The sequence below is a fragment of the Amblyomma maculatum genome, unplaced genomic scaffold, assembly GCF_055883805.1.
Source record: "Amblyomma maculatum isolate TAMU_Amacu unplaced genomic scaffold, ASM5588380v1 scaffold_18, whole genome shotgun sequence".
NCBI lineage: Eukaryota > Metazoa > Arthropoda > Arachnida > Ixodida > Ixodidae > Amblyomma > Amblyomma maculatum.
The window spans coordinates 4,183,757-4,209,896 of NW_028146743.1; the positions used below are offsets into that span (position 1 = coordinate 4,183,757).

The 26,140-nt window shown below is 50.0% G+C and overlaps 1 protein-coding gene across 1 annotated transcript; it reads right to left on the minus strand.

Moving 5' to 3' along the window:
- Window positions 1-23,443: 23,443 nt before the first annotated feature.
- LOC146171733 (uncharacterized) lies at window positions 23,444-25,126 on the minus strand. Its single transcript, XM_084586331.1, has one exon. It carries the CDS (start codon window positions 25,124-25,126, stop codon window positions 23,444-23,446), a length of 1,683 nt encoding a protein of 560 aa, XP_084442457.1.
- Window positions 25,127-26,140: the final 1,014 nt, after the last annotated feature.

Sequence of the window (26,140 nt, forward strand, 5' to 3'; positions counted from 1 at the left end):
TAAATCATCTCCCACACTCTGAAATATAACTGCTCTGTAAAAGAAATCATTACAGTACTAATTTACCATTTATTAACATCACACAAATCAGATATACTCTGTACTTTCCTCGATTTCAACAAATCCTTTAGTCATTGGCGCAATACTAAATATCAAATTCTCTCACATTGTCCCCAAGAAGCCTTCGCCTCGTCCTAACCTCGGCAAACTCAATCCAGTCAACGCTCTACACGTGAACAGTCAGGTTTCCTGTGCGGCGAGATTTCCTGTACACTGTCGAAGTAATCTCATTTTTAGGGAATACTTGTGCCTGGTTGTCAAGCCAGAGTTGATGTGCCCTCAGTCTACGGGAGCCCGCCGGGTTGTATGCTGTCAATGCTACATTTGACCAGCTTAATCCTAAAGTCAAGTACGACATAATGAACCGGGCTTCGTCTCAATTAATTGTAAGGTACTGCGTGGTGAGAGCACGAACCTTGAATCTGGGTGTGTCTGACACTAAATTTGCTTTTCTGACACTCGTATACGTTGAAAACGAGATACGAAAAACAAAGTTCACTTGAAGCAAATGACACACATTAAAAATTTTAGGTCCATGAGGGAGCCACAACGCAAAAAGCGTGAAGACCGACGTCACTAAATCTAAAATGCTGTTGGTGGCGTGCCTTGTTTCCCTAAAATCCGCGCTTCTTTTGCGCAGTATTGCCTAAATTCACGGATTGTTTCTGCAACTCTTAACAGTCGATCGATTATGCATTGCAGATGGCGTGTTCTTCGCCAGCAAACTCGCCGTAAACTTGTAAGCAGACCTACGCCGCGTGCGTTTCGGCAAGCACCAACAGTTGCGGATCCAGACTATCGGAGCAACGGTGGCGCCACCTCTAGGTCTATCTCGCGGCGAATAGACCCTGTTTTTTTTATTATTATTCAAACTTTGTGTACGCGAGACTAAGAGCGCTGTGCGTTGAGAGAAGCGAAATGCGATCTCTGCCAGCTATTAATATTGTTACGGGGAAGATGTACAGTCCGAAGCTGTCCTCACAACTAGCGTTAATGACAGCACCGATTTCACCACACTCAGCGTCGTCTTCTTCTCGGAGTCTGTTGCACTTATCATCCTCAGCACGACTAGCAAATACCGGTAACACAACCCCCCCTCGGGAAAAGCACAGTCCCGGTGCAGTCCACGTTGGCGAAATAGAACGTGCATAATAGGGCTCAGACGGGACACATGCACTATTTCGGAGGTTGGTGCTGTGGACGAGGACTTCGGTAGCGCAGATTCAACTTCGTATGTTACGTCGGTCACGGGGCGCTAAACACGGTAAGGGCCTATGATGCAACGGGGTACAAGTTTTTCACACAAGCCTACTCGACGGCACGGGAGCCACAGCAAGACGAGAGATCCAGGAGTGTAGTGGACATCACGGTGGCGACTGTCGTACCGGAACTTTTGAGAATCTTGGGATGCAGAGAGACTGGCACGACCTATCCGGCGGTCATCATAAGCGCGGGCAACGGCATCACTGGTGTAAGTACTGGTGGCGTCTGCCGCGGGTAGGGAGGTGTCGAAGGGCAGTAACGGGTGTCGGCCAAATAATAAATAAAATGGGGAGTATCCAGCGGTAGAATGGACAGAGGAATTGTAGGCGAACGTCTCAAAAGGGAGATGAACGTCCCAATCGCGGTGGTCGGCAGACACATACATACAGCATCCCTGTGTCGGTCGACCACCGCGATTGGGACGTTCATCTCCCGATTTCACCGATTTCACACCCTCAGCGTCGTCGTATTCTCGGAGTCTGTCGCACTTCTTCATCCTCAGCACGACTAGCTAATACCGCTAAGTAACACTATTATTAAAATTTAATTTCTTCCTCGTTTAACGAGTTGTCATTCCTTTCTTATTATGCGCAGTTTGAGCTGCCCACCGAGTGATTTCTCTGCTATGATGCCGGGATAGTATACATAAACAGGTGTTTGTACCGACGTCGCAAACAGCTTTCCGCCTGATTTATTACCAGATGTGTGCTCCGCAGAGTACGTAAACTCATGTGATACAGTTCGAAGAGTAGAATGAATATTTATTCCACTATCATGTGTAAGTGTTTATGAGACCTTCGCAGTGATGGGCGGAATGCAGTGCGGACTTAAAGGGCGATCCAGTGTCCACACTGCCAAAGCTTCGTCGCCTTCGAGAGCACACTACTTCGTAGTTGATACGTTCAACCACCCCCCTCCCCGTCAAAGGGAGCGCTTGTGTCCGTGTTAGACGTGTGGGGGGGAGTCAGAATAGTACGGCCGATTAATGCTGGCCACAGGCACTGCATAAGAACTGGGTGAAGCGGGCAGAGACTGAGTGGAACGGTATAATCTTATAGTACACGTTGGTCAGTGATCATTGCAATATAAAGAACTCTGTAGTACGGCAGAATTTTTTAAGACAACCCCACACGGCGAGACGAGCTAGATCAGATCGAGAGATCCGGGGAGATAGAGAACATAACGGTGGTGACAGTCGTAGCGAGGGTTTTGTGTTGGGAGGCGGATAGCTTGCAACGAGGAATCTGGCGGGCGGAATCGGCTCGCCGATGGTATCGCAGATAAAAGTAGTGATGGGGTCGGCTGTGGGAAGCCGTGTTAAAGGGCATCGAGGAATCTATTCCAAAGAGAAGATAGAATTGAGAAAATGAGCACTATCATGGTGCACATTTGTCTGCGAAGGTTACAAATGGCTGGCCAATAACTTCTTAGGAATTACGGTGACCATCGTGTTGTCGACGACGCCACGCACTTTCGGCCCACGGACGGAATTCGCGCAGACCCTCTTCGGGGTCCCGCCTCGGACTCGACGGGGGGTGCTCTGCTCCGCGCTGCGAAGTGGCTCTCGAGTTACTCGGCCATTCCGAGCCCGGACATCTGGTGGGAGAGGGTGTGCGGAGAGAGACCGAGTGGACCGTGCCGCCACCGAAACGGACCCTTTTCGGGCAGTGTGTGTTCTGTATGCCGTGCGAGCGAGTGTTGTAAACGAAGGGACAATAAATCTGTTCCGTTGTTTTGTTCTTGACGACTGTGTCGACTACAGAACTTTTCTCAGAAGTGGGATTTCAACCAACTACTTTCCTCAAATGTGCCTCTAAAGTTATTCGTCAACGAAAAGCTACGATAATGTACGTTCGAAGAGAAGGAATGGAGGACCCGAGGGCGAGGTATCACGACCGGCTCACTCGACGAACGAGAGCGTACAGAACGAAGGCGAGACGCAGCCCAACGTCGAAAGGGGATCCATGAGCGCTGCAACGGCAAGCAGCCACGACATGGACAGCCCCAACGAAGCAGTGCCCGTTCCCAGTGCCTTCGACTTGCAGGCGGCGATCCAGACGGCGGTACGAGAGGCATTGCAGGGAGCAGCTCAGCTAATGCAATCAGCTCAATCGCCACCACACCACCCGTCGGCAGGTGCATCGGGCGTCGCGGATGGACGATTGGCGACGGCGAGCGCGCAACTGGTGCCAATATTCGACCCATCTTTGCACGATCAGCCAACGGTCGAGACGTGGCTCAACAAAGTGGACAATCTGGCTGCAGCCTAGAGTTGGAGCGACCAACAGACCACGTGCTTCGACCTCACGAAGCTCCAGGGCGTCGCAAAAACGTGGTATGATGGTCTCACAGATGTCCAACGAACTTGGGCCGACTGGAAAGCTGAAATGAAGAGGGCGTTTCCTTCGGCATCCAGTTTCCAACGCACATTCCGGGACATGGAATCACGAACGAAGGAGCGACACGAAAGTGTTGAAGCGTACTTCTACGACAAGCTGGCCAAAGCAAGGCGCTGCAACATCGGTGAAGCGGCTTGTATTGAGTACGTCATCACTGGACTCAACGACGAAGATCTGGTGCGGACCCTCAGCGTTCGAGACTACGCAAGCCCAGATGAGTTGCTCCAGTGCATGAAACGGCTCTGCGACAGAACGGACACCATGAAGCAGACGAGGCCCAAGTCTCTCTATCAGCCGTTGGATGCTCGACGTTCACACCGCGTCCAAGAGGGCAACGACTGCGTAGCGGCAACTGCTCAACGTCCACCTCGCACCGGAGGCGAATCGGCAAAGGCATCCGGACGGAAATACAACGAAAAACGCAAGCCACTTTGTTTTAATTGCTCTTCATACGGACATTTTTCGATAGCATGCCCAAAACCTCAACGTAAACCGCGATGCACAAATTGTGGAAAATCGGGCCACGAGACCAAAGATTGCTATTCAAAGAAAGGCACGACAACTATCAACGGGAAGAAAACAGCTGTCCTTGCGAAAGAGAGCAACAATACAGTAGGCAACATGGTGCCAAATCAGAAGTATTTCATGAGTGCCAACGTGAACGGGAAGCCGATCAAGGCATACGTCGACATGGGAAGCCAATGCATAACGGTACGGGAGAGCGAAGCAGAAAAGTTGAAATTCTCATATGAACCTCTAAGCCGTCTCTTTACGATCAGCGGGTACGGATCGGGAAAAATGACGCCAATGGGCAGTTTTGAAGCGAAATTGACGGTGGACCAGGCTACAGCCGACGTCCAGATCCACATTGTCCGAGACGATGTACAGGCTGTCCCACTGCTTGTCGGGCAACCCTTTACCGAACAGCCGCACATAACGGTGATGCGCCGCAAAAATACAGTGCGCATTTTCGAGGAGCATGACAAGTCGGAGGATGAGGGCGGGACTCTGGCCAACTTAGCTGTACCAGCCCGACCACCGCGCCGAGTGAACTTATGGGCAAAGGAGGCTGTTTTCATACCTCCGAATTACGTCGGCTTCGTTGCACTGGGCAGGGACAACGTTACTCACAGTCACATCTTCGTCCACGGAAAGCTACTACGTACCAAGCTGTGTGCTGAGGGAAAAGGAAGGGTGCGAGCTATGCCTACCTGTAGCGAATGTCTCAGAATCTCCGCTGATCATCGCGCAAAACCAGAAAATCGCAAGGGGAATCTTGTGCATGGAAGAAGAATATTCGGAACCCTCCATTCTTCTAAACTGCAATGAAATCCGACAAAAGCAATCTCGGGAGATGATGTAACGGTCGGATCGTCAATTTCTAACACGCAAAAGGAGCCACTCGTCGCGGTGATTAACGAGTACCGCGACTGCTTCGCAACGTGCCTATCGGAAATCGGCTGCACACGCGCAACCGAAATGAAGATTGAGGTGACCACAGACACTCCAGTGACGTCCCGCCCCTACCGCCTAGCGCACTCGGAAAGGCAGGCTGTGCGAACTATGATCGACGAACTGAAAGAGGCTGGAGTGGTTACGGACTCTAACTCTGCCTACGCGAGCCCTATTCTACTTGTAACAAAAAAGAGCGGTGAGAAACGGCTTTGCGTAGACTTCCGAGCCCTGAACAAAATAACCAAGAAGGATAGGTATCCACTCCCATTAATTGACGACCAACTTGACAGGCTCCACGACAAACGACTTTTCACGAGCCTAGACCTTGCGTGCGGTTATTATCTGGTGCCTATCAACGAAGAGAGCCGAGAGAAGACGGCGTTCGTCACTCCAGACGGTCATCACAAATTCACCCGCATGCCATTCCGACTTGTCAACTCACCGAGCGTGTTCCAGCGCATGATAAATACGGTGCTCGGACCGCTCAGACACACAAATGTCATGGCATACATGGATGACTTGCTGATTCCCTCGGCTTCATTTGAAGAGGGATTAGACAACTTGACACAGGTACTTGAAGTCCTGCGAGCTGCCGGCCTTACGTTGAGCTTGAAAAAGTGCTCGTTCTTCCAAGAGAAAATCAGCTACTTGGGTTACGAGATTTCGGCTTCGGGCGTCAACCCCGACAGCCTCAAGCTGAAAGGCATCGATAATTTTCCTACACCGACAAACGTCCACGATCTCCGACGTTTCCTGCGCCTTCGTACGGTACCACTCGTACGAACTTGAGGCGTTAGCGGTTGTATGGACTATTGAGAAGCTTAGGCCATACCTGTACGGAACCGAGTTCCTCGTTGTTACGGACTGCAACGATCTCAGGTCTGCCTTGTCAAAGCGGAATCTGGTGCCACGTGTGGGCATATGGTACCTGAAGCTGCAAGATTACACGTTTGATGTAGAACACCGACCGGGAGCTTCAATGAGCCATGTTGATGCCCTCAGCAGGGCGCCTGCCTCGGAAGCTGAAGAGACTGACGTTGCCAGAGGCATTAATGTCTTTGTAACGGAGCTCACCGACGACGACTGGTTGACGCTAGCACAAAAAACAGACTCTACGTTACAGTCTACTGCAGACACCCTGAAGGGATCGTCGAAGACGAAAGAAGCGCACCGCATAAGAGTATGCCTTGGTAGAAGGCGTGCTTTTCAGGAGATCATCCAAAAATGGTGAGGAGCGCTTGTCATGGGTGGTGCCACGAGCGGCACGTTGGCAAATCGTGAGACGGTGTCACGACGATGTGGGACACTTTGCAGTTGACAAAACTATGGCCTTGCTAGAAAGCAAATATTGGTTCCCAAGGATGCGACGTTACGTAAAACGGCACATCTCATGCTGCTTGGAATGTTTGTATCGAAAAGCTCCTTCCGGAAAAAAACCGGGAAGGCTGCACAGCATCGAAAACGTGGCCGTGCCATTCGATACGATCCATTTGGATCACTTGGGCCCATTTATCCGCAGCACTAGCGGCAATACGCACGACATTGTGGCAGTGGATGGCTTTACGAAGTTTGTGACCATTCGCGCTGTGAGAAGCACCGCGTCAAGCTATGCAAAGGGTTTTTTCCGAGACCTTGTTGCCACTTTCGGGGCTCCACGAAGATTGATCCCCGACCAGGGAACCGCTTACAACAGCCGACAGTTCGAGAAGTACTGCAAGTCACTCAACATAATTCACGTGAAGAACGCAACATGTACACCTAGGGCCAACGGGCAGGTCGAGAGGTACAGCCGAATGATAACGCCCGTCATTGCCAGTCTATCAAAACGAGGCGACGGAAAGGACTGGGACGAAACTCTAACGCAGGTGCAATGGGGAATCAACAACCCCGTAAATCGAGCTACGAAAGCGACGCCATTCAGTCTGCTTTTCAACTTTCACCCACGAAACGTGACAGGAGACCCAGTTGATGACGCCATCGCACCGGAGCTTGACGCCAGCCTACTTAAGCTACGCGAGACGGCAATTGACAATATTCGTCAGGACCAGAAGAAACAGAGAGAGAGTTTCAACAAGCGACGAAAGACAGCGCCCAGCTACCAACCAGGCGACATGGTGTTGATCGAGAGGGAGCCAGTTTCAACGGGAGAGTCGCGCAAGCTTGCCCAAAGTACAGGGGACCGTACATGGTTGTGGAAAGGCTTCCCAACGACCGGTACAAAGTGCAAGACTTCACCGAAGTACAGCGCACCCGGCGATTCTACGAAGGCGTCGTGGAGGCGGACCGGATGAGGGGCTTCACATTGGGAACCGCGGCCAGCGACGATTCCTCTACAGAAGACACCGAAAGTGACGAGGGCCAAGCGGCCTACGAGTAAGAAAAAAAAAGAGAAAACGCAAGACCCCATTCCAACCGAGAGCAGTTGAAAAGAAAAGGATGGCCGGATGTTGTCGACGACGCCACGCACTTTCGGCCCACGGACGGAATTCGCGCAGACCCTCTCCGGGGTCCCGCCTCGGACTCGACGGGGGGTGCTCTGCTCCGCGCTGCGAAGTGGCTCTCGAGTTACTCGGCCATTCCGAGCCCGGACATCTGGTGGGAGAGGGTGTGCGGAGAGAGACCGAGTGGACCGTGCCGCCACTGAAACGGACCCTTTTCGGGCAGTGTGTGTTCTGTACGCCCTGCTAGCGAGTGTTGTAAACGAAGGGACAATGAATCTGTTCCGTTGTTTTGTTTTTGACGACTGTGTCGACTACAATCGGATACATACAGGATACATACATGGTGAGCATTTCTGCGAGTGTACGGTGTAGATGTTCCGTAAGGCCATTCTTCTGAGGCTAATACGCCATGGTTACGTGGTGAAAGCATTTCGTCAAACTTTCGGGAGAAGCCGCGGCAAAGGTCACCAAGTAGATGACGAGGAGCACCATGGTTTAGTATGACGCCATGTAGAAGAAGCAAATCAACAACGTCAGTGGCGCTGCTTTTTGGAATAGCGTGGGTAATCCCGTACGGGGTGGCATAATTGGTGCCCACAGCGATTTATTTGTTTCCTGAGAGAGATAGATTTGTTTTCGAGAAGGTTCTAAATATGTCAAGGTCAACGCGAGAAAGCTGCTCAGCCTGGTTGGCCGTCGGCTGCAAGAGTCCAGAAGAGCGGAGGCCTTCTTTCCGCGCTGAAAGAGGTCGCAAGGGGCCACATAGCGTTGCACGGAGAGATAAAACCCCGCGACACGGTTCGAATTGTAAAATGAATATTTGATTCACATTCTAGAATTCGGTTCGGTAGGAAGATATCACATTTTCTCCTCTTTTGAGCATGCGCAGCTGCCAACTGGACGTATTCAGATCGGTGGCAAAATATGCTTGCTTGCGAGTGCTTTGCTGAGTTTGTGAACTCCTACGATGTGGTTCGAAAAGCAGAATGAACATTTCATTGGTATTCTGGTATTTACACCAGTAACCACGCGATCACATTTTCTATTCGTGCACACACAGCCGGCAACCGACCGATTTAAGAACGATGATGCTTGCCTATTCAGCATGGACTGGCTTTCGTACTTCGAATTGGAGACAGCTGTCTTCCTGAATTATTTTTATGAGCGCTTCACCGAGTTGGTGATCTCCTGCCACGTGGCTTAAATTTTAGAATGAATACATGATTCACATTCTACCACTAAGTCCATGTCGGACAAGATCACATTTGTCGGACGTGATCACATTTTCTTCTTTTGGAGCCAGCGCGTTTTCTAACTGGATATTTTCACACCATATGCAAACCTGTTCGTCATGCACTTGGTTTCAAGCCTGTCACCGCAAACAGTGTTCTTATTGATTTGTGTGCCTCTCGATTACTCCACTGAGTTCATGGACCCTGGCGACACAGAATAGACCGTTCCCACCGACCGATTTGCGCAAGCGCCGGTTTTCCGGAAGTTCTCTGCCGCCATGTTAGTTGTAGTCGGCTGGTCAACGCCCGCACATGCCACTGCATTCCTGAAATCACCGCTCCACACAAACTCATCACACATTTCTCAGACTTCGCCGCCGAGGAAATTTGTCAAGTCATTTTAGAATATTGCGCTGACTGTTGCATGCAAGTAAATATTCTAACTGTCCCTTTACTATTTTCAGCGATGGCATATACTCTTCGTTTGGTTGAAAAGCCGTCGGCACCGCACATCCCAAATAATCGGGCCTGAGTGAAGCATATATCAAGGCAATTCGTGGTTCTAGTGATTGATAACTGATTGATGTGTGATCGGCGATGACGAGTGAAGAAATAATGGTAATGAACTGATTAACTGACAAATTAAGGAAATTAGAAACGAATAAAGGAATTTGAGAAAAGGGGCTTCACATGTGTCAAAATTATCAGAATGAAAAGCCAATGGTTTGTGAAGCTCATTAGTAAAATTCAGAGTATGTAATTGATGAATAATATCAAGTAATTGAAGAATGAAAAATTGGAGAAAGGCGGTTCAGAGGTGTCCAAATGCCCAGAATGTTGATTGGCTGACGTGGAAAAGCTTTATTGAGAGATAAGGGAGGGTAATGTGCTCAGAATAAAGTTCAGGGCTTGATTATTCTAATTAGGAAAATATTGAGCGTGCAATTGATCTATTATTTACTTGAAAGAATTGAATTAAAAAATTAGAAATTGGAGAAAGGGCTTCGAGCCTTAAATTGCTGAGAATGAAAAGCCAATGATTCATGATGCCAACAAAGGAAATTTAGAGTGCATAATTGATCAATTAACTAAAATAGCCGGAAAAATAAAAATGTTCAAAAACAGAGCTTGAAAGATTTCATATTGCTCGGAATGAAAAGTCAATGCTTGTGTATGCTAATTAAAAAACGTTTGAGTGTGTAATTGATGAATCAATTAATTGAAATAATCGAGAAAATAAAAATGGAAAAGGAGGGCCTAAAGGTGTCAGAATGCTCAGAATCAAAAGCCAGTGCTTGATTATACAAATTAAGGGTAGCCGCTACGTGTAATTGATCAATTATTGAATTAAACGAATTGAAAAAGATGAAGAGCATTCAAAGGTCTCAAAACGCTGCGAATGAACAGTGAACGCATCAAGAGGCTAAGGAATAAATTCAGAGTGTGTGTTATCAATTTATTGTTTCCAATAATTGAAAAAATTGAAAAATGCTTTCAAAAGTATCAAACAGCTCAGAATGGAAAATCAATGTGTGCTGATGCTAAGTATTATGTATAAAAATGAAAATAAAAAATAAATAAAATATAAAGAATAGAAAGCGAAAAACATCCGTATGTGTGAAACGCTATCGAGTCATAACCATAGCGGCAGAGCTGAAGTGATTCCATAATTTCGTTTCTGTTGTTACCGAGTGATTACGCGGCGCTGTCCTATATTTGAGCCAAGTACGAATACTTTGAGCAAAACGATTGTTTGGAGGTTTTATTTTAGCACGCGTGCTTTCAGTGCCTGTTATGTTATTTTATCTGAATTCTAGACGCCATAGGGATGCAACGAAGGGTGGCAAAAATTTTTAATTGTGGCGTCAGTCCTTCATGTCTTATCATCTGGATTTGGCACAAAGCCAATATTTAATAACAGACCTTGGCAACAATGATATCAACTGACTTCTAATAGGTTAGGGGATGTGTTTTAGTTGTGTTCGCCCGAAAACAGTGAGGTTTCAAAAATACCGGTGACCAAGAGGATTTGTGAAAGTTTACCTGATCTTAGGCCAGAGAGTCGTGGGTAAGTTGTTGCAAAGTGTCCCGTGGAGCAAATTAGGTCGATAAAATAATAAGGTCTTGATGTACCATCTCGATAATAAAGTTCATTAATTGATCAATAACACGCTCCAAATTTTCTTAATTAGCATCATCAAGCACTGGCTTTTTATTCCGGAAATTTTTGCATCTACCTTTTCATATTTTAATCTTTTAAATTTCAAATAACTAGTCACGATAATAAAGTTAATTATTTGATAACTAGCATCATCAAGCATTGACTTTTTATTCCGAGCATTTTTACACCTACGAAGACTCTTTTCCGTATTTTTCATTTTTTATTTTATTTTATTTCAATTAAATAGTTGACATAATAATAAAGTTAATTAATTGATAAAATACACGCACCAAGTTTACTTAATTAGTGTCATCAAGCACTGGCTTTTTATTCCGGGCATTTTTGCATCTACAAAGCACTTTTTTATATTTCAATTAACTGATGATTTATACTTTGTAAATATTTTTGGATAGCATCAGCAACTGAGCATATTGACACCTTTGAACCCCCTTTTTCCAGTTTTTTTCTATTCCCAATTAACCAAATAATCACAATAATTTTATTAACTCGTCATTGCCTATCACACACCAATCAATAATAAAACACTATAACGAAAAATCACCATGATACAATTTTTTTGCGCAGCCCCCAATATTTTCAACGCGCGCCGTTGACTACTACTATTACGACGGCGCCGACGGCAAGCTACACCTAAAACCGGAGTCGCTTTTCCCTTGTGCTAATGCTATGGCATCCAGGAATGTAGCAAGTGAATTTTCCCAATGCACTCGGGCATGCCCACGAGCTAAAAACCGTTCGGAAACGCGGCACGCGGGCACTCCAGGCGGGCGGAGCGGCCGAATGACTACATCTACCAGCATGCACCGCGGCAACGGCGGCGTCGTGAAACTGGCCGGTGGGATCGGTCTATTGCATTGTGAGCGTTTAACTGGCATTCTACGATTGAACCGGCGTTTACGAGATCACGTAATTTTTTACTTTTCGCGAGTATGCAATTGCCATCTATGTATTTCAACAGCGCATGCTAAACACAGACAAATGACAAGAAAGAACACATGCGAGCTTAGTACTGCAAACTTATTTGAGAAGGGCGCCAATCACAGCATATATATCGCCAAGCAACCGCCCACCAGGGAAACAATAGAAACAATACGTGTCAATTCACAAGCAAGATAAAATGCCCAGAAGTCATAACGCAGGAAGCGAACCAAATCCGCAAAAGGAGCTGATTACCACAAACAGCCAAAATAACTTATTCCACTTGCCCTCTTTTTTATGTAAAACGCGGTGAGGACCATCCAGTACCGAGAAAACCGTTTTTTTAAGCGGTAAAATCAAACGAGCGCGATATAGGAGATGACCATGACGAAAAACGTCCGATGCGCATAAGAGCCAACAATTAACACGGCTACACGAAAAAACTTTAAGTCAAATGAAGACACCTGCTGCTTGCGCTGCTGAAATACATAACGGGAAATTAGCTAGCCCGTCAACCTATACTCTTTTCAGTTTCCAACTGTACATTTTAGAACGATGATTCAGAAATAATCACAAACTGGTTTCGTACCAAGCATTGGAAACAGCTGCTTCAGAGTTTTTATCTTCTGAGTGAACTCCACCGCCTACATGACCTCTTGCGACATAGTTTGAATTTTGAGGTAACAGCGCGGAACACAGGACGGGAGCACAAGATTAGAGGACGACACAACAGCGCTTGTTGTGTCGTCCTCTAATCTTGTGCTCCCGTCCTTTGTTCTGCGCTGTTACCTCAAGATGCATAACCAACATGCCCAAGCTGCTATTCTAGCTAACTATAGTTTGAATTGTAGAATGAATGTTTGATTTGCATTCTACAAATCAGTCCGCGTCGGGCTTGATCACCTTTTATTCTTTTTGAGCGCACGAACCTGCCAACTGTATGATTTCTGGACGATGGTGGAAGACTACTGACATTATTCTCGGTTCCAAATATATTGTCACGGAGTAAGGCAGACGACGATGAGGAAGAACAGGGTGTGAGCACAGAAAGAAGTGGAAGTGGCTCTGCTGAACACGATCAGTATCTGACTTCGCTCGTCTGGCGCGCATCCGTCCTGAGTGAAGGTTCTACGCCGTAACAAATTGGTGGATGTTTGCTGGGTATTTCCAAATTAACAATGGATAATCCCGAGCTTCCTCGGAATCGACATCTTGCCGGCCTACCACCTCACTTGCCCGAGATGTCCCTGGACGGAGAACCTACACTTAGGCCTACACCCAGCAGTTCCTTGCCGCATTACCGAGAGCCCTGCTCCTTCGCAGGAGCTGCTGATGATGACGTGAACGAATGGCTGACCCACTACTAACGAGTGATACGATATAACGATTGGAACAATAACGACCAGCTTGCGAACGTCGTTTTCTTGATCACAGATACGGCCCTGACATGGTATGACAATCAGGAGGATACTTAGACATCCTAGCCTCGCTTCGTGAAAGAGCTCAATGTGCGTTGGTGACTCCTCGGCGAAAAAGAAGACGGCTGTGCAGACATTTGCTAATCGGGCTCAACTGCCCGGTGAGACGTGTACGCAGTATATTGAGGCAGTATTGCGGCTCTAAAAGGTCGCCTCGCCTCGAATGTCCGATGAGGACATAATGGGTCATTTGCTCAAGGGCTTCGCTGAGGACATCTACACGTTCCTTAGCCCAAGGAAATCCTGGACTCCGTCGCCGATGTCGTACGATAATGCCAAACATTTCAGAATCTGAAGATGCGCCTAATCACACCAATGTTTGGTTGTTTGGACACAGTGACAACATTTGCTGCCATTGAAACAACTTCCGAAGCCACAGATCTCACCTCCACTATCCGTCGGATAGTTCGAGAAGAATAGTCTCGCTCAGAGGCATTTCCTTGTGATCACACGTCCACGTCTATGCAGCGATCGGGAGAGACTTTTTCGGTCGACGTAGCGGACTTTGGTGCGCACCGCACGCCTCGATGTTCTCGACTACACGACGCTCCGAGGTTGCACCTGGACCAACGCTACTATGAGCGGCCACTGCCTGTTCATGACCAGAACGCACGGCGTGATGCTTTCTTAATGGGTCCCGGCGCCGATGAATATAGTCAGCCACGAACCTTTGATCGCACTTACGAAGGATGTTTCGCACGGGCCGTTGATCACCCGTCTCCGGTTTGCTTCCGCTGCGGGAATCCAGGCTATGTCGCACGAGTCTGCCACAGCTGTCAACTTAACCTATACCGGCCACCAATATTCTCAGCGCGACCGGCTTACCAAGGTGCATCTACCGTGACTGCATATTCATCTCCTCCAACATAATTTCGGCACACTACTCTTGGTAATTCGTCACCGGTGTCACATCGGAGTGTCACTCCTTCTCCTGTCTCATTGCTAAGGACAAAGTTTATGCAGTCGTTAATGGCGCGTCTACACTAGCTCTCGTTGGTACCGGTGCAACTGCTTCTGTGGTTAGTATGGCATTTAAATAATTACTGGGGCGCAACGTGGTGTTCAAATGTTATGAAACCTCGACGTTTTGCTGTGCGAGCGGCGAGCCGCTACGTCATCTTGGAGTGTGTAATCTCTAAGTTGAATTGGGTGGAGCCGTTTCTCTAGAGGAATTTGTCGTTATCTCTAGCTGTACCCATGACGCCTTTTTTGGAATACTTTTTGAAGTTGTGCGGGCCGACGTTCGACTGAGCAATGGGCGAAGTTTATTTTTAGCGTATTTTTGCGCCCAGCTTCATGGAAAGTACATGTGACGCATGAACGCTGTTTTGTGTACTTCAAGATAGTGTCGTGCCATCGCGGGCTGCAGTGTGTGTTCCGGAGTTTGTTGCTATTGGCAAAGATGAAATATTTGAAGCGCTAGTGCAACCAGAGCATTCGACCAGGTTCAACTGCAATGCTATAGTGCCACACTGTCTAGTACTATGTGGTTAACGGCAGCGCGTGGAAATGGACAGTTCTTTTATCATCTCACCCCGTCGTTGCTTAAAACATGCTTTATGTAAACCAGGTGTGCCTGCAGCTGTGGCATCGGTCACGGCTGGCCTGGCTGAGCCCGCTCCAGGGTCCAGCGCTGAGCGCATAATTCTGGGCATCATCAATAAAATGCTGAGCACCTCTCAACGCCGCTCACTTGTAGACATTCTGCTACAGTATTCTGCTCTCTTCGATTTCTCAGCGCCCTGTGGACTACCCTCTATTCTTAAGTTTCGTACCCGCCACACTATCGACACCGGTTCGTCTCGCCCGATTCGTCAAAAGCATTATCGTGTCTCGCCGTTGGAGCGCAAAATAATCCACGAGCAAGTCACAGAGATGCTTGAGAAGAAGGTAATTTGGGAGTCGTCTAGTCCCTGCGCTGCTCCCGTGACTCTTGTCTATCAGAAAGACGGCCCGTGGAGATTTTACGTGGACTATCGCAGGTTAAATGCCATCACCAAAAAGGATGTATACCCTTTGCCTCACGTTGGCGACGCCATAGACAGCCTCTCTGGCGCTTCTTATTTCTCCTGCGTCGATTTGCGATCAGGTTACTGGAAAATCCCGGTGCATCAGGCAGACAAAGAAAAACGGCGTTTGTAATGCCGGATGGACTTTTTGGATTTAATGTGATGCAGTTTAGACTTTTCAATGCGCCTGCGACGTTTCAGAGGTTCATGGACACGGTATTGCGCGGCATGAAATGGGACATATGTCTGTGCTACCTTTATGACGTCGTAATTTTTTCAAAACGTTCGAAGAGCATAACTACCACATAGCGTGCGTATCAGACTGTTTCCAAAACGCCGGATTAATCCTCAATTCTAACAAGTGTCGTTTTATTGAGCGTCAAGCTTTGGTGCTCGGCCATCTCGTTGATGCGGACGGCGTGAGACCAGACCCTCAGAAAACGAAATCTGTGGAGTGATTTCAAGAACCACGGACAGTCGAAGAAGTGCACAGGTTTTGAGGTTATGTTCCTATTCCTGGAGTTTTATTCACCGCTTTTCCAGTGTCGCCTACCTCCTGACGTGCCTTTTTCACAAACGACCTTCCTTTTAATGGACTGCCGAGTGGGACGCCTCATTCCGCCAGCTGAAGTTTCCATCTACAATCATGTTGTCCGTCATTTCTACCCCTCCTCAGCAACAGAATTTCATACTGTTGCTGGTGATGTTGGCATCTGCGCTGTTATGTTTCAGCACATAAATGATCACGAGCAGGTTATTGCGTATACGAGCCGCTCCCTCAGCAAGCCAGAGCGCAACTACACCGTCACCGAACAAGAATGCCTTGCTGTGATATTCGCTGTGCAGAGGTTTCGATCGTACTTGTATGGTCGTCCTTTTTCACGATTGTTCCTGACCATCACTCCCTCTGCTGGCTTGTCAATCTTCGAGATCCATGCGGTATACAAGAGCGGGCGCCAAAACGCCGGTGCGTCTCTCGCGAATGCCGCTACCGTCAACAGAGTGTGACAGTAATAATTTTGACTACTACATTTCTATCATTCTTCCCGACTTTCCTGACGTTGAGGCATTTGAAACTGAGCAACGGGAAGATCAATCTCTACAGCCTCTGTTTGCCACCGCACGCAACCAGGGAGTTAGAGGCCGTTTCTCTATCCACCACGGTCTCCTGTGGATAGATGGACTAAACTCTAATGTCCAAGAGATAAGGTGATCTACCCACCCCCCACATGCAGGTCAGGGGGCGGATGCTGCTGCCTCAGATGCAGGCTGAGAAGTATTGGGTCTCAGCAGCCTCTTCGCCAATTGGACGAGTAGCAGCTGGAGCTCAGGGTCCGAGCTGCGCAGCAGGGTCTCCCAGGTGTCTTTACTGCCTATATATATTGTGCGTCCCCCTGGGAGAATGACCAGTTATATTTCCACAGGGAAAAAGAAATGCTCACCTGTGGGCCCACGATATCTGCTTGTTCTTCGGAGGTCGCCATCTTGTCACCGAGCAGTGCGGACGTGTTTCGCATGGGCTCCGGAGATTTGCGCATCATTGGGCAAAAATACGGACCTAAAGGACCCGGAAACATCTTACCGAGTTCAGTAAGGGTTCCTAGTACCCTCCCGTCACATTTCCTGGGAGGAACCACCAAGTTTAGCCCGTTTTCGGGTACTTCTGCACTCGACCCGCATAAGGCCGAGCCAGGCCTATTTTAGGCCTAGCACGACTAGGGAACCCACCGCCGGTCTACGTCTAGCCGAGCGAGATGCAGTACACCGTGCAAGGAGAGGAGATCCCGATTTACGGACCCACGCCTTCAAGGCCCACGACCGGGTGCACCCGAAGAAAACAAACGCTACGTCAGCATTACTCCCAAGGACGGCCCCGGCAAAACCGTCAAGCTGGTGGTGGTGGTGGTGGTGAAAACATTTACTAATATAATACATATAGGTATGTACACTAGGTGGGATGCCTAGACAGGCACTCCATTGGCGTTTGCCGCAGCCCGGGCGCGCTGCGTTAAGACCTTTTGGGCCTCTAGGGTGCAGCAGCCGGACAGGGTCGCCTCCCAGTTCTCTCGGGTGGGGTTGGGGATAGGGGGCAAAGATGGGGTTTTCTGGCAGGCCCACACCATGTGGTAGATGTCAGACACCTCCCCACAGTGCGAGCACAGCCCGTCGAATTGCGGATCAAAATGTTTTAGAATAGCCGGGCACAACATTGTATTGGTGAGCAGGCGCAGGAGCACCCGCTCGTTAGCCTTCCCCAGCCCTTTGCACGGGGTGGGAAGAGTTTGGTGCGTAGATCTGTAATATTCACATATTTCTTTAAATTTGTACACTGGGCTGAAATCAAAATCCCGGTCCGCCTCGGGTCCCGTGGGAAATGCCCGGAGAGAAAGCGCGCGGGCGGCGGCGTCGGCTGCCTCATTCCCTTGGAGACCTTGGTGACCTGGAGCCCAAACGAGGGATCGGTACGCGGGATCCGAATCTCGACTGCAATTTTTGTATATGCGGTAAGCTAGAGGAGCAGTCCACCCTTGCTGGACGTTCCGACAAGCCCCTCGCGAGTCGGTTATGATGTATTTGGAGGAGGAGTCAGAGGCTGCGAGGGCGATGGCAACCTCTTCTGCGTGTGTTGGTGACTCGGCCTTGAACGTAAGGCCATCTACTGTTTTGCCCTTGTGGATGACCGCGGCTGTGTACCAACCCCTAGGGTTGGGGCCGGAGACATCCACATAGAAAACTCCTGGCTTGCTTCCATAATGGCGGTCCAAGGCTTCCGCCCGCGCCAGGCGCCGATCATTATGGTCCTCTTTGGACATGTTGGCGGGGAGAGGCCGCACATGGAGGGCGCGTCTCCATTTTTCGGGAATGCGACATCTCTCCTCTGTGAGTTGGGTGTGTTGGATGTGAAGTCGGGCAAGAAGACGGCGACCCGACTCTGTCTTTGTTAGACGCGTGTACTGATTGGTGAGGTGGGCCTCCCGAAGCTCCTTGAAAGTATTCACCACACCCAGCGCCATGAGACGGCTGGTAGAGGTGGAGACCGGGAGGTCCAGTGCTCGTTTCATGATTTTACGGAGGATAACTTCGAGAGTATCTTCCTCCTGTTTCCGCAGGTGGAGGTAGGGAGTCGAATACAAGATTCGACTGGTCACGAATGCGTTCGCCAGCCGCAAGGCGTCCTTGCATCGTAACCCACCGCGCTTGTTGGAAACCCGGCGGACCATGCGGCCCACCTGGTCCGCCACCTGCCGGAGCTTGGCGAGTATTGTGTCGCATCGTCTCTGGTTGTGTATAAAGAGCCCAAGAACTCTGATTTCTTTAGATTCTTGAATGGGACCGCTTTGCAAGGTGAGATTGATTTGAGTCGAGCATGAGCGCGAGGGGCGCAGATGCACGAATTCAGATTTCTGCGGTGAGCATTGGAGACCACAGCCGCGGGCATAGCGGTCCACTATGCTAGCAGCCGTTTGCAGGCTTGTCTCCATGTCCCCCAGACGCCCTTGCGTGGTCCAGAGGGTGATGTCGTCGGCGTACAGCGCGTGCTGCACACCTTCGACCGCACCCAACAGAGCAGGCAAGCGCATCATTGCAACGTTGAATAGCAGAGGGGACAGCACTGCGCCTTGCGGAGTGCCCCTCGTGCCGAGCAAAAAAGGTCCGTGTTCTTGATCCTGTATTCGGATATAAGACAGTCTGTCTGTGAGAAATTGTTTGATGTAGTTGAAAGTGTTCGTGCCGCAGTGCGTTTGACTCAAGTGCGTAAGTATGACCTCGTGTGTTACATTGTCGAATGCCCCTTTGAGATCCAGAGCGAGGACGATTTTGTCGTTTCTTGTGCATGTGATGGGGTTCAGTATTTCGCGGTCGAGTTGAAGCAGGACATCCTGTGCGGATCTGTGTGGGCGAAATCCGAACATGGTGTCCGCGAAAGTGTTGTGTTGTTCAAGGTACTCAGACAGCCGATCCCGCACCATCGTCTCCATCAATTTGCCCACACACGAGGTGAGAGAGATGGGTCGGAGGTTGTCCGTGTCGACTGGTTTCCCAGCTTTGGGAATAAAGGTGACGAGAGCCGTCTTCCATTCAATGGGAAGGGGGGTTTCCCCTGTCCAGATTGCATTGATATAGTCAAGAAGGCACTGGTGCGCCGTGTCAGGGAGGTTCGCCAGAAGTTTAACGGTGACCTTGTCCCTGCCTGGCGCAGTGCCCTTCTTCATTTTGGCCAGACTGGCCCGCAGATCGTGGAGCCGGAATGGGTTATCCAACTCCGAGTTTTCCCTGCCTGCATAGGAATAGGCCGATCCGCGGGGGTCCTGAATTGTGCACAGGTTGCGATCGCGTAGTGCCACTGCCAGCTGCATTGTGTTTCCTTGGAATGAGTGCATGGCTTTGTGTAGGTGTTTTTGCGTTTCCGTGCGTGTCTGTGTTGGATTGATGAGGGCTCGGAAGAGCCGCCACGTGTTGCGGCTCGACATTTGCCTCGCCGCCGTGTTGCAACGGTCCACCCAGTTAGAATCAGCGAGTTGGGCCGCGTACTCTGCTGCCTGCCTGGTGAGATCCGCAATGCGAGCTTTCAGCTTCTTGTTGTGTTTCTGACGCTTCCAGCGGCGCGTGAGGCCACGGCGTGCTTCCCAGAGATGCAGGAGGTGGTTGTCCACGTCCGTAACTACCTCTGTGAGCTGTATTTGTTTCTCATGGGAGTGAAGGTGCGCCATGACTGACTGGGACCAGGTCGTGTAGCCCTGCTCTGTGATGTTCGTGTTAGTTTCTGTTGGGAAATTTTGGCGAAAGGTAGTCCAATCGGGGATGCGGGCTTTCGTTGTGGGGCGCTTCAGGGGGCGTGTGTAAACTGTTGTGTTGAGGATACAGTGGTCGCTACCGAGGGTCTCCTCGGTGTTGATCCAGTCTGCGTGTCTTATGTTGCGAGTGAAGGTGAGGTCCGGGCATGTGTCTCGGGTCACCGAGTTGCCTACGCGGGTGGGAAATGCTGGGTCGGTGTGGAGGGTGAGGCCCAATGTGGACGCCAGTTCTGCCAGCATGCGTCCACGCACTTCCTCCTTACGATAGCCCCATAGCTGGCTAGGGGCGTTGAAGTCACCCACAATCAGCAGGGGATCACGACCCGCCTCTTTAAGCGCACGGCTAAAGAGGCCCGCGAAGGTCACTCGCTTTATTTTCGGGGAGCAGTATACGTTAAGCACGTGCAGGGCAGGATCCGATCGCCTAAGAGGGAGGATCCTCACCATCATGTATGAATAGGGTATGTTGAGATTGAGGTATGTTGAGGTGAGGTGAGGTGAGGTTGAAGTCACCCACAATCAGCAGGGGATCACGACCCGCCTCTTTAAGCGCACGGCTAAAGAGGCCCGCGAAGGTCACTCGCTTTATTTTCGGGGAGCAGTATACGTTAAGCACGTGCAGGGCAGGATCCGATCGCCTAAGAGGGAGGATCCTCACCATCATGTATGAATAGGGTATGTTGAGATTGAGAGAGAGCCAGCAAGTATGTGAACCTTCAGAACTTGGAAATAAAAGACCAAATGTACCAAGTCAGCGCTTACGTGGCGGCCCCGGACGAAGCCGTCAAAGGGATCGTCTACAACGCATTGGACGACCAAACCCACGAGGAAATCCTCAAGGACATCACTGACCTGTACAGGGACTGCCAGATTGCCGACGCCAGGCGGCTGGGCAAGACATCGGCACTGCTAATTACCTTCACAGGGACCAAAAGAGCGCCCAGGCAAATCCGATTCTACGGAGGGCTCTACCCGTGCTACCCTTTCAGAGCCAAAGTGGAAGCCAGTTTTAATTGCTGACGAGCTGGCCACACGGCTGACGCTTGCCCGAGAGAAAGGACGAACTTCGCAACCGCTGCGGTAAGAAGCACCCGGCAAAAAAAATGATCCAGATTGCACACCGATATGCATCCTTTGCAGCGGAGATCAGTTCACTGGAACGAAGAAATGCAAGGTGCGTTTTGAGAGACCCAGGAACTCCCCGCGAGGAAAAAAACAGCCACCGATTTCAACGACGCGCGGCTGCACGAACAACCACTTTAACACAGCCAGGGACAACACGAGCCCCGGAGCAGATCCATGTCCAACAACGAGAGAAACCGGAGGAGCCGAGGCCGATCCGACTCTATCCCGCCTCTACCGAGAGCCGAGAGCAGAGAGCGCCCTCCTAAACAGGTGAGCCGGAAACCGCAGCACAACTCCCAAGAACGAGGGGGAATGGCGGAGCTCAGGGCTATAATTCACTGGCAAAACGAGGCGATCAGTGAACTTAGGACGATGATTTCAAACGAGAAAGAAAAGAAATCTCAACCCCTCCCCCACAAAAGGAGACTCCGAGGAGAAGGAAGATGAGGAGGAAAGGCAGCGAGGGAGGCTCTGAGCCCTCCGATAGAATATGCCCCATGGGCTAACCTAAACAATTCGGTACCCGCATCCGCGAGCTCTTCGCGAGCCACTTCGCCACAGCGTAACAGAACCCCCGGCTAAAAAGCGAACCATGGAAATGACAACAGAGTCGGAGAACCCCACCCTCAAAGACAAAATTCAACTCATACAAAGCTCTAACGCTAGCTTGGAAGAGAAGATTACGAAAACCGCTGAGAAAAACAGAGCCGATATAAAAGGCCAGATAGGCGGGCTTTCCACCCAGCTAAACAGCCGCATGGACTCCCTTGAAGCACGACTCAGACAAACGGTGTTGTAACTGATTCAAATCGTTACGGCTGTTGTAGTTTTAAGATAACTTCGTTTATTTACAACAACAATTGAGAATCAAATACAACATCTTTAAGAGGGGAGCAGGAGTTCGGAAATACACATGCTTATCGATGGGGCTCCCCGTTCGTTCTGTCTGCCCGCATTCTTTTCTCCCTCCGGTCGGAGGGGTCCGCGGTCCGCTTGTCCCGGCGTTGGCCCCTCTCCCATGGCATCCCGCAGAGGGTGGCCCGGGGAGGAGCTGTCGCCGGTCATAAATTGCTGAAAGGCGCCTGTTTAGTGTCAGGCGAACACTTTACACAAAGGGAGCAAAAAAAAGGAGAGAAAAACGCGTTTAATCACTGCCCCGCCGAATGAGCTTGCTCATTCTCCGTTTTCGAAAAGCTTTAATGGATACAGTAGCTGAACGGGGCGTCGTATCGTTTTCCCCTGCGACATCCTGACTTTACACGAGCGAACTTTGCCGTCGCGCCCAGGATTTATTGCAGCGATGATCCCGCTCTTCCAGAGCAGTCGCGGCCAGTTCTCTCGGATCAAAACAACCTCTCCAACTCGAGGATTCGCGGAATTGGTCCGCTTAGAGGCGTACGCAGAGCGCAGCTGCCCCAAGTATTCTCTCTGCCATGCCTGCCAAAACAAGTTCAAGATCTGGCCTCTTTTCTTCCAGAGCGCACGCAGCGAAGCCGCGGACGTCTCAATGGCTCGGGTTTCGGGCGAAGGCAGGGCAGTTAAGCGTCTTCCGGTTAAGAAGCTAGCCGGTGTCAGTGGGGCGCCGTCCTTAGGGTCCTCGTAAGTGTACGTGAGGGGTCTGGAGTTTATCACTGCCTCTACTTCAGCCAAAACGGTTGACAGCTCAATAGCGTCCAGGCAATGAGGTCCGATCGTTTTTCTCAGCGCGGTTTTCACGCTACGGACTAGCCTCTCGTAGAACCCGCCCCACCACGGCGCCCGCTCAGCGATAAATTTCCATTCTATGCCTGAATTGACGAAATGGTCCTGTGTGTCAGGGTGTCGCAGGAGCTTCCACAAAATACCCATATCTTTCGAGGCTCGTTTAAACGAAAGAGCATTGTCGGAGTAAATGATTCGGCACAATCCCCCTCGCGACACAAAGGGCGAGTCGGTCGGGAGGCGGTTGCCTTTCTTTGTGCGCTCGAGTTCCTCAGAGAATGCACACCTCTGAGCCCTTTTCAGCCAAAATGTTTTTGCATGTTCAATTTCTTCCGCGGTTACCGGGCCTGATGTTTTGTCAGCAGCCCGCAAATTTCGCACAACTCAGAAAATCCAGCCTGTTACTCTGTTTACCCTCGATGCTGAGCTGAATTTCTTCAGATCCAGCAAGTCGTCTCCTTGATCACAGGTGGAATTTAAGACACCGACCTCCCTTTTCTGCTCAAGCTCTTCAGTCGTGAAGTCGGCCGGTTTTGGTTCGGCTGGCCACCTTTCAGCTGCGCTTGTAATCCACGGTGGCCCGCTCCACCAGAGCTCGCTGGACTTCAGTTGTGCGCTTGTCACTCCCCTGGTCATGAGGTCAGCAGGATCCGTTTTCCCTGTGCAGTGCTTCCATGTCTTGCCTTCCGTGTTCTGCTGAATCTCAGTTACGCGGTTTCTGACAAACTCTTTCCACCTTGCCGCATCTCCACGGATCCAGCTCAGAGTGATCATGGAGTCCATCCACAGATACACGTTGTCGATCTCGACTTTCAAAAATTGGCGAAGTCGTGACGCCAGCAATGCAGCCATCAGCTCCAGCCTTGCAAGTGTGACAGGTTTTACTGGAGCCACACGGCATTTAGACATTACCAAGGTGGATGTGCACTGCCCAGTTCTGTTTTCGGTGCTAAGGTAGGCTACGGCGCCGTAAGCCTTTGTGCTCGCGTCTGCAAATATATGCAGCGTCCTGCGCACCGGGTCTCCTGCGTTGTTTGCATCGTAGGTACGGGGGATCTTGAGATCGTTAAGTGACGAAAGGTCCTCACACCACTTGATCCACTTCTCCAATATGTGATCTGGCGGCGGTTGGTCCCACGAAAGGTTCTCTTTCCAAATCTCTTGAAATAGCGCCTTCGCCCTCATCGAGTATGGGGATAAAAATCCAAGAAGGTCGTACAATCGTGCTGTTGTTTGCAGTACAAAGCGCTTGGTGTTTATCCTTTCCTTGGAGAACTCAATGATCGGGTCCAGGGAAAAGGTGAGAATGTCTTCGTTTGCCTGCCAGGTGAGACCAAGCACCTTTAACAAGTCCGCTGGCTGACCTAGCGGCCTTTCGTTCGGGCAACGTTCCTGGAAAATTGACTTCATCCTCTCGCTGTTCGATCCCCATTTATGCAAACGCATTGAGGCTGCTTCAAAAATGCCGTTCGCCTGCTCGTAAATTTCTGCGGCTTCTTCATTGTTGGCAGCGCCGCACAGCAAGTCGTCGACGTAAATGCTTCCCTTGAGAAGCTCAGCAGTATCGGGGTATTGGTCTTTGACACTGTCAAAGTGGTGTCGCAGCGTCGCCGCCAGCAGGAAGGGACTAGACGTAACTTCAAATGGCACGCGTGCCACTCTTAACACTACGGTTTTGGGGAGCGGTTTGTCCGTCTTGGGGCTGCTTTCATACCACAAAAACCTCAATGAATCCCTGTCTTCAAGAGCCACCCTAACTTGTAGAAATGCACTCTCCACATCGGCCACCAGCGCGATTCGATGGCGTCGGAAATTCAGCAGCAGCCGTAGAAGCTCTGGATTTAAGTTTGGTCCGCATTCTAAATTCTCATTAAGAGATTTTGCTTCCAATCCATGAGCCGATGCGTCGAAGACAATTCTCAACATTGTCGTGCTGCTGCTCTCACGAAGTACAGGCTGGTGGGGCATAAAGTAAATATGTTGACCGTCGCTACAAGCCTCATCGGGCACGATCTCCGCTATGCCCTCGGTCACCAAGCGTCGCACTTCGGCATCGTACTCACTCATTAGAGCAGGCGTCCTGCTCAGTCTTTTCCCCAGCTGGCGGAATCGTTTTTCTGCTACTGCTCGATTGTCTTGAAGATCGACTTGCTCCTTCCAAGGAAGCTTCACCTCATACCGCTGATCAATAACTTTTACGGTCTTGGTAAAGCCTTCCCAGAGATACTTGTCGGAGGTATCTTCCTGTGTGTGGGAGACTCCAATGCTTTCCAACTCCCAGAAACATCTCAAAACAGGCTCAACTTGTTGGTCTGCAACCGTAGTTCTTAGCACGACTGCATGGGCACAAGTGACATCTTTGCAGGGGAAAGACGTTTGCCCCTGCACTGCCCAGCCAAACACTGTTTCGAGTGCTGTTAGCCTGTCGCCAAGTTTTTTAACCTTGCCAGGTAGAAACTCCCAAAAGTGATCTGAGCCCACCAGTACGTCGATCCCTGCTGTATTGGGACAACAGCATTCGACACCCGGTGGCAAAGAAAGCTCGTGGAGAGTCTCTATAATTCGCTTATCTGGACAAGGAATGGCCTGTTCGCATACTGTAGGCGTTTCTAAGGCTTCAAATTTGAATTGAGTTTTCTGATCATCCTTTGCCAATAGACACACCTCAACGCGCCGCAATGTGCGCTGCTTTTGCTGTCCTCCGAAAATTCCAATCGACAGTATCTCTGTTCCGAGCAATTTGCAACCAAGGTTTTTAGAGCAGTCTTCTGTAATGAATCTTCTCTGACTGCCGCTGTCAAAGAGAACTCGAGAAACCTTTCTTGATTTACTTCCCTTGTTCAGGGCTGTGACGGTAGGCATTAGGACGGTGCGGTGACTGGGGTCTTCTGATCCTCAAGCATGCAGGTTTACTGGTTGCACCCCTTCGTTGGCCGACCGTGCGTTGTCGGCTTCGTTGATTGCAGGGTCGCATAACGCTGTCGCATGTCTGCGCTTGCACGTTTTGCAGCTGATATTGACTCTGCATTGCCTTGAACGATGTCCATGCTTCGTGCACCGAAAGCATCCGCCTTTCGCTGT

Coding starts and splice junctions, on each gene's coding strand:
- LOC146171733 (XM_084586331.1), bottom strand. CDS start 25,126: ATGAGTGAGTACGATGCCGAAGTGCGACGCTTGGTGACCGAGGGCATA.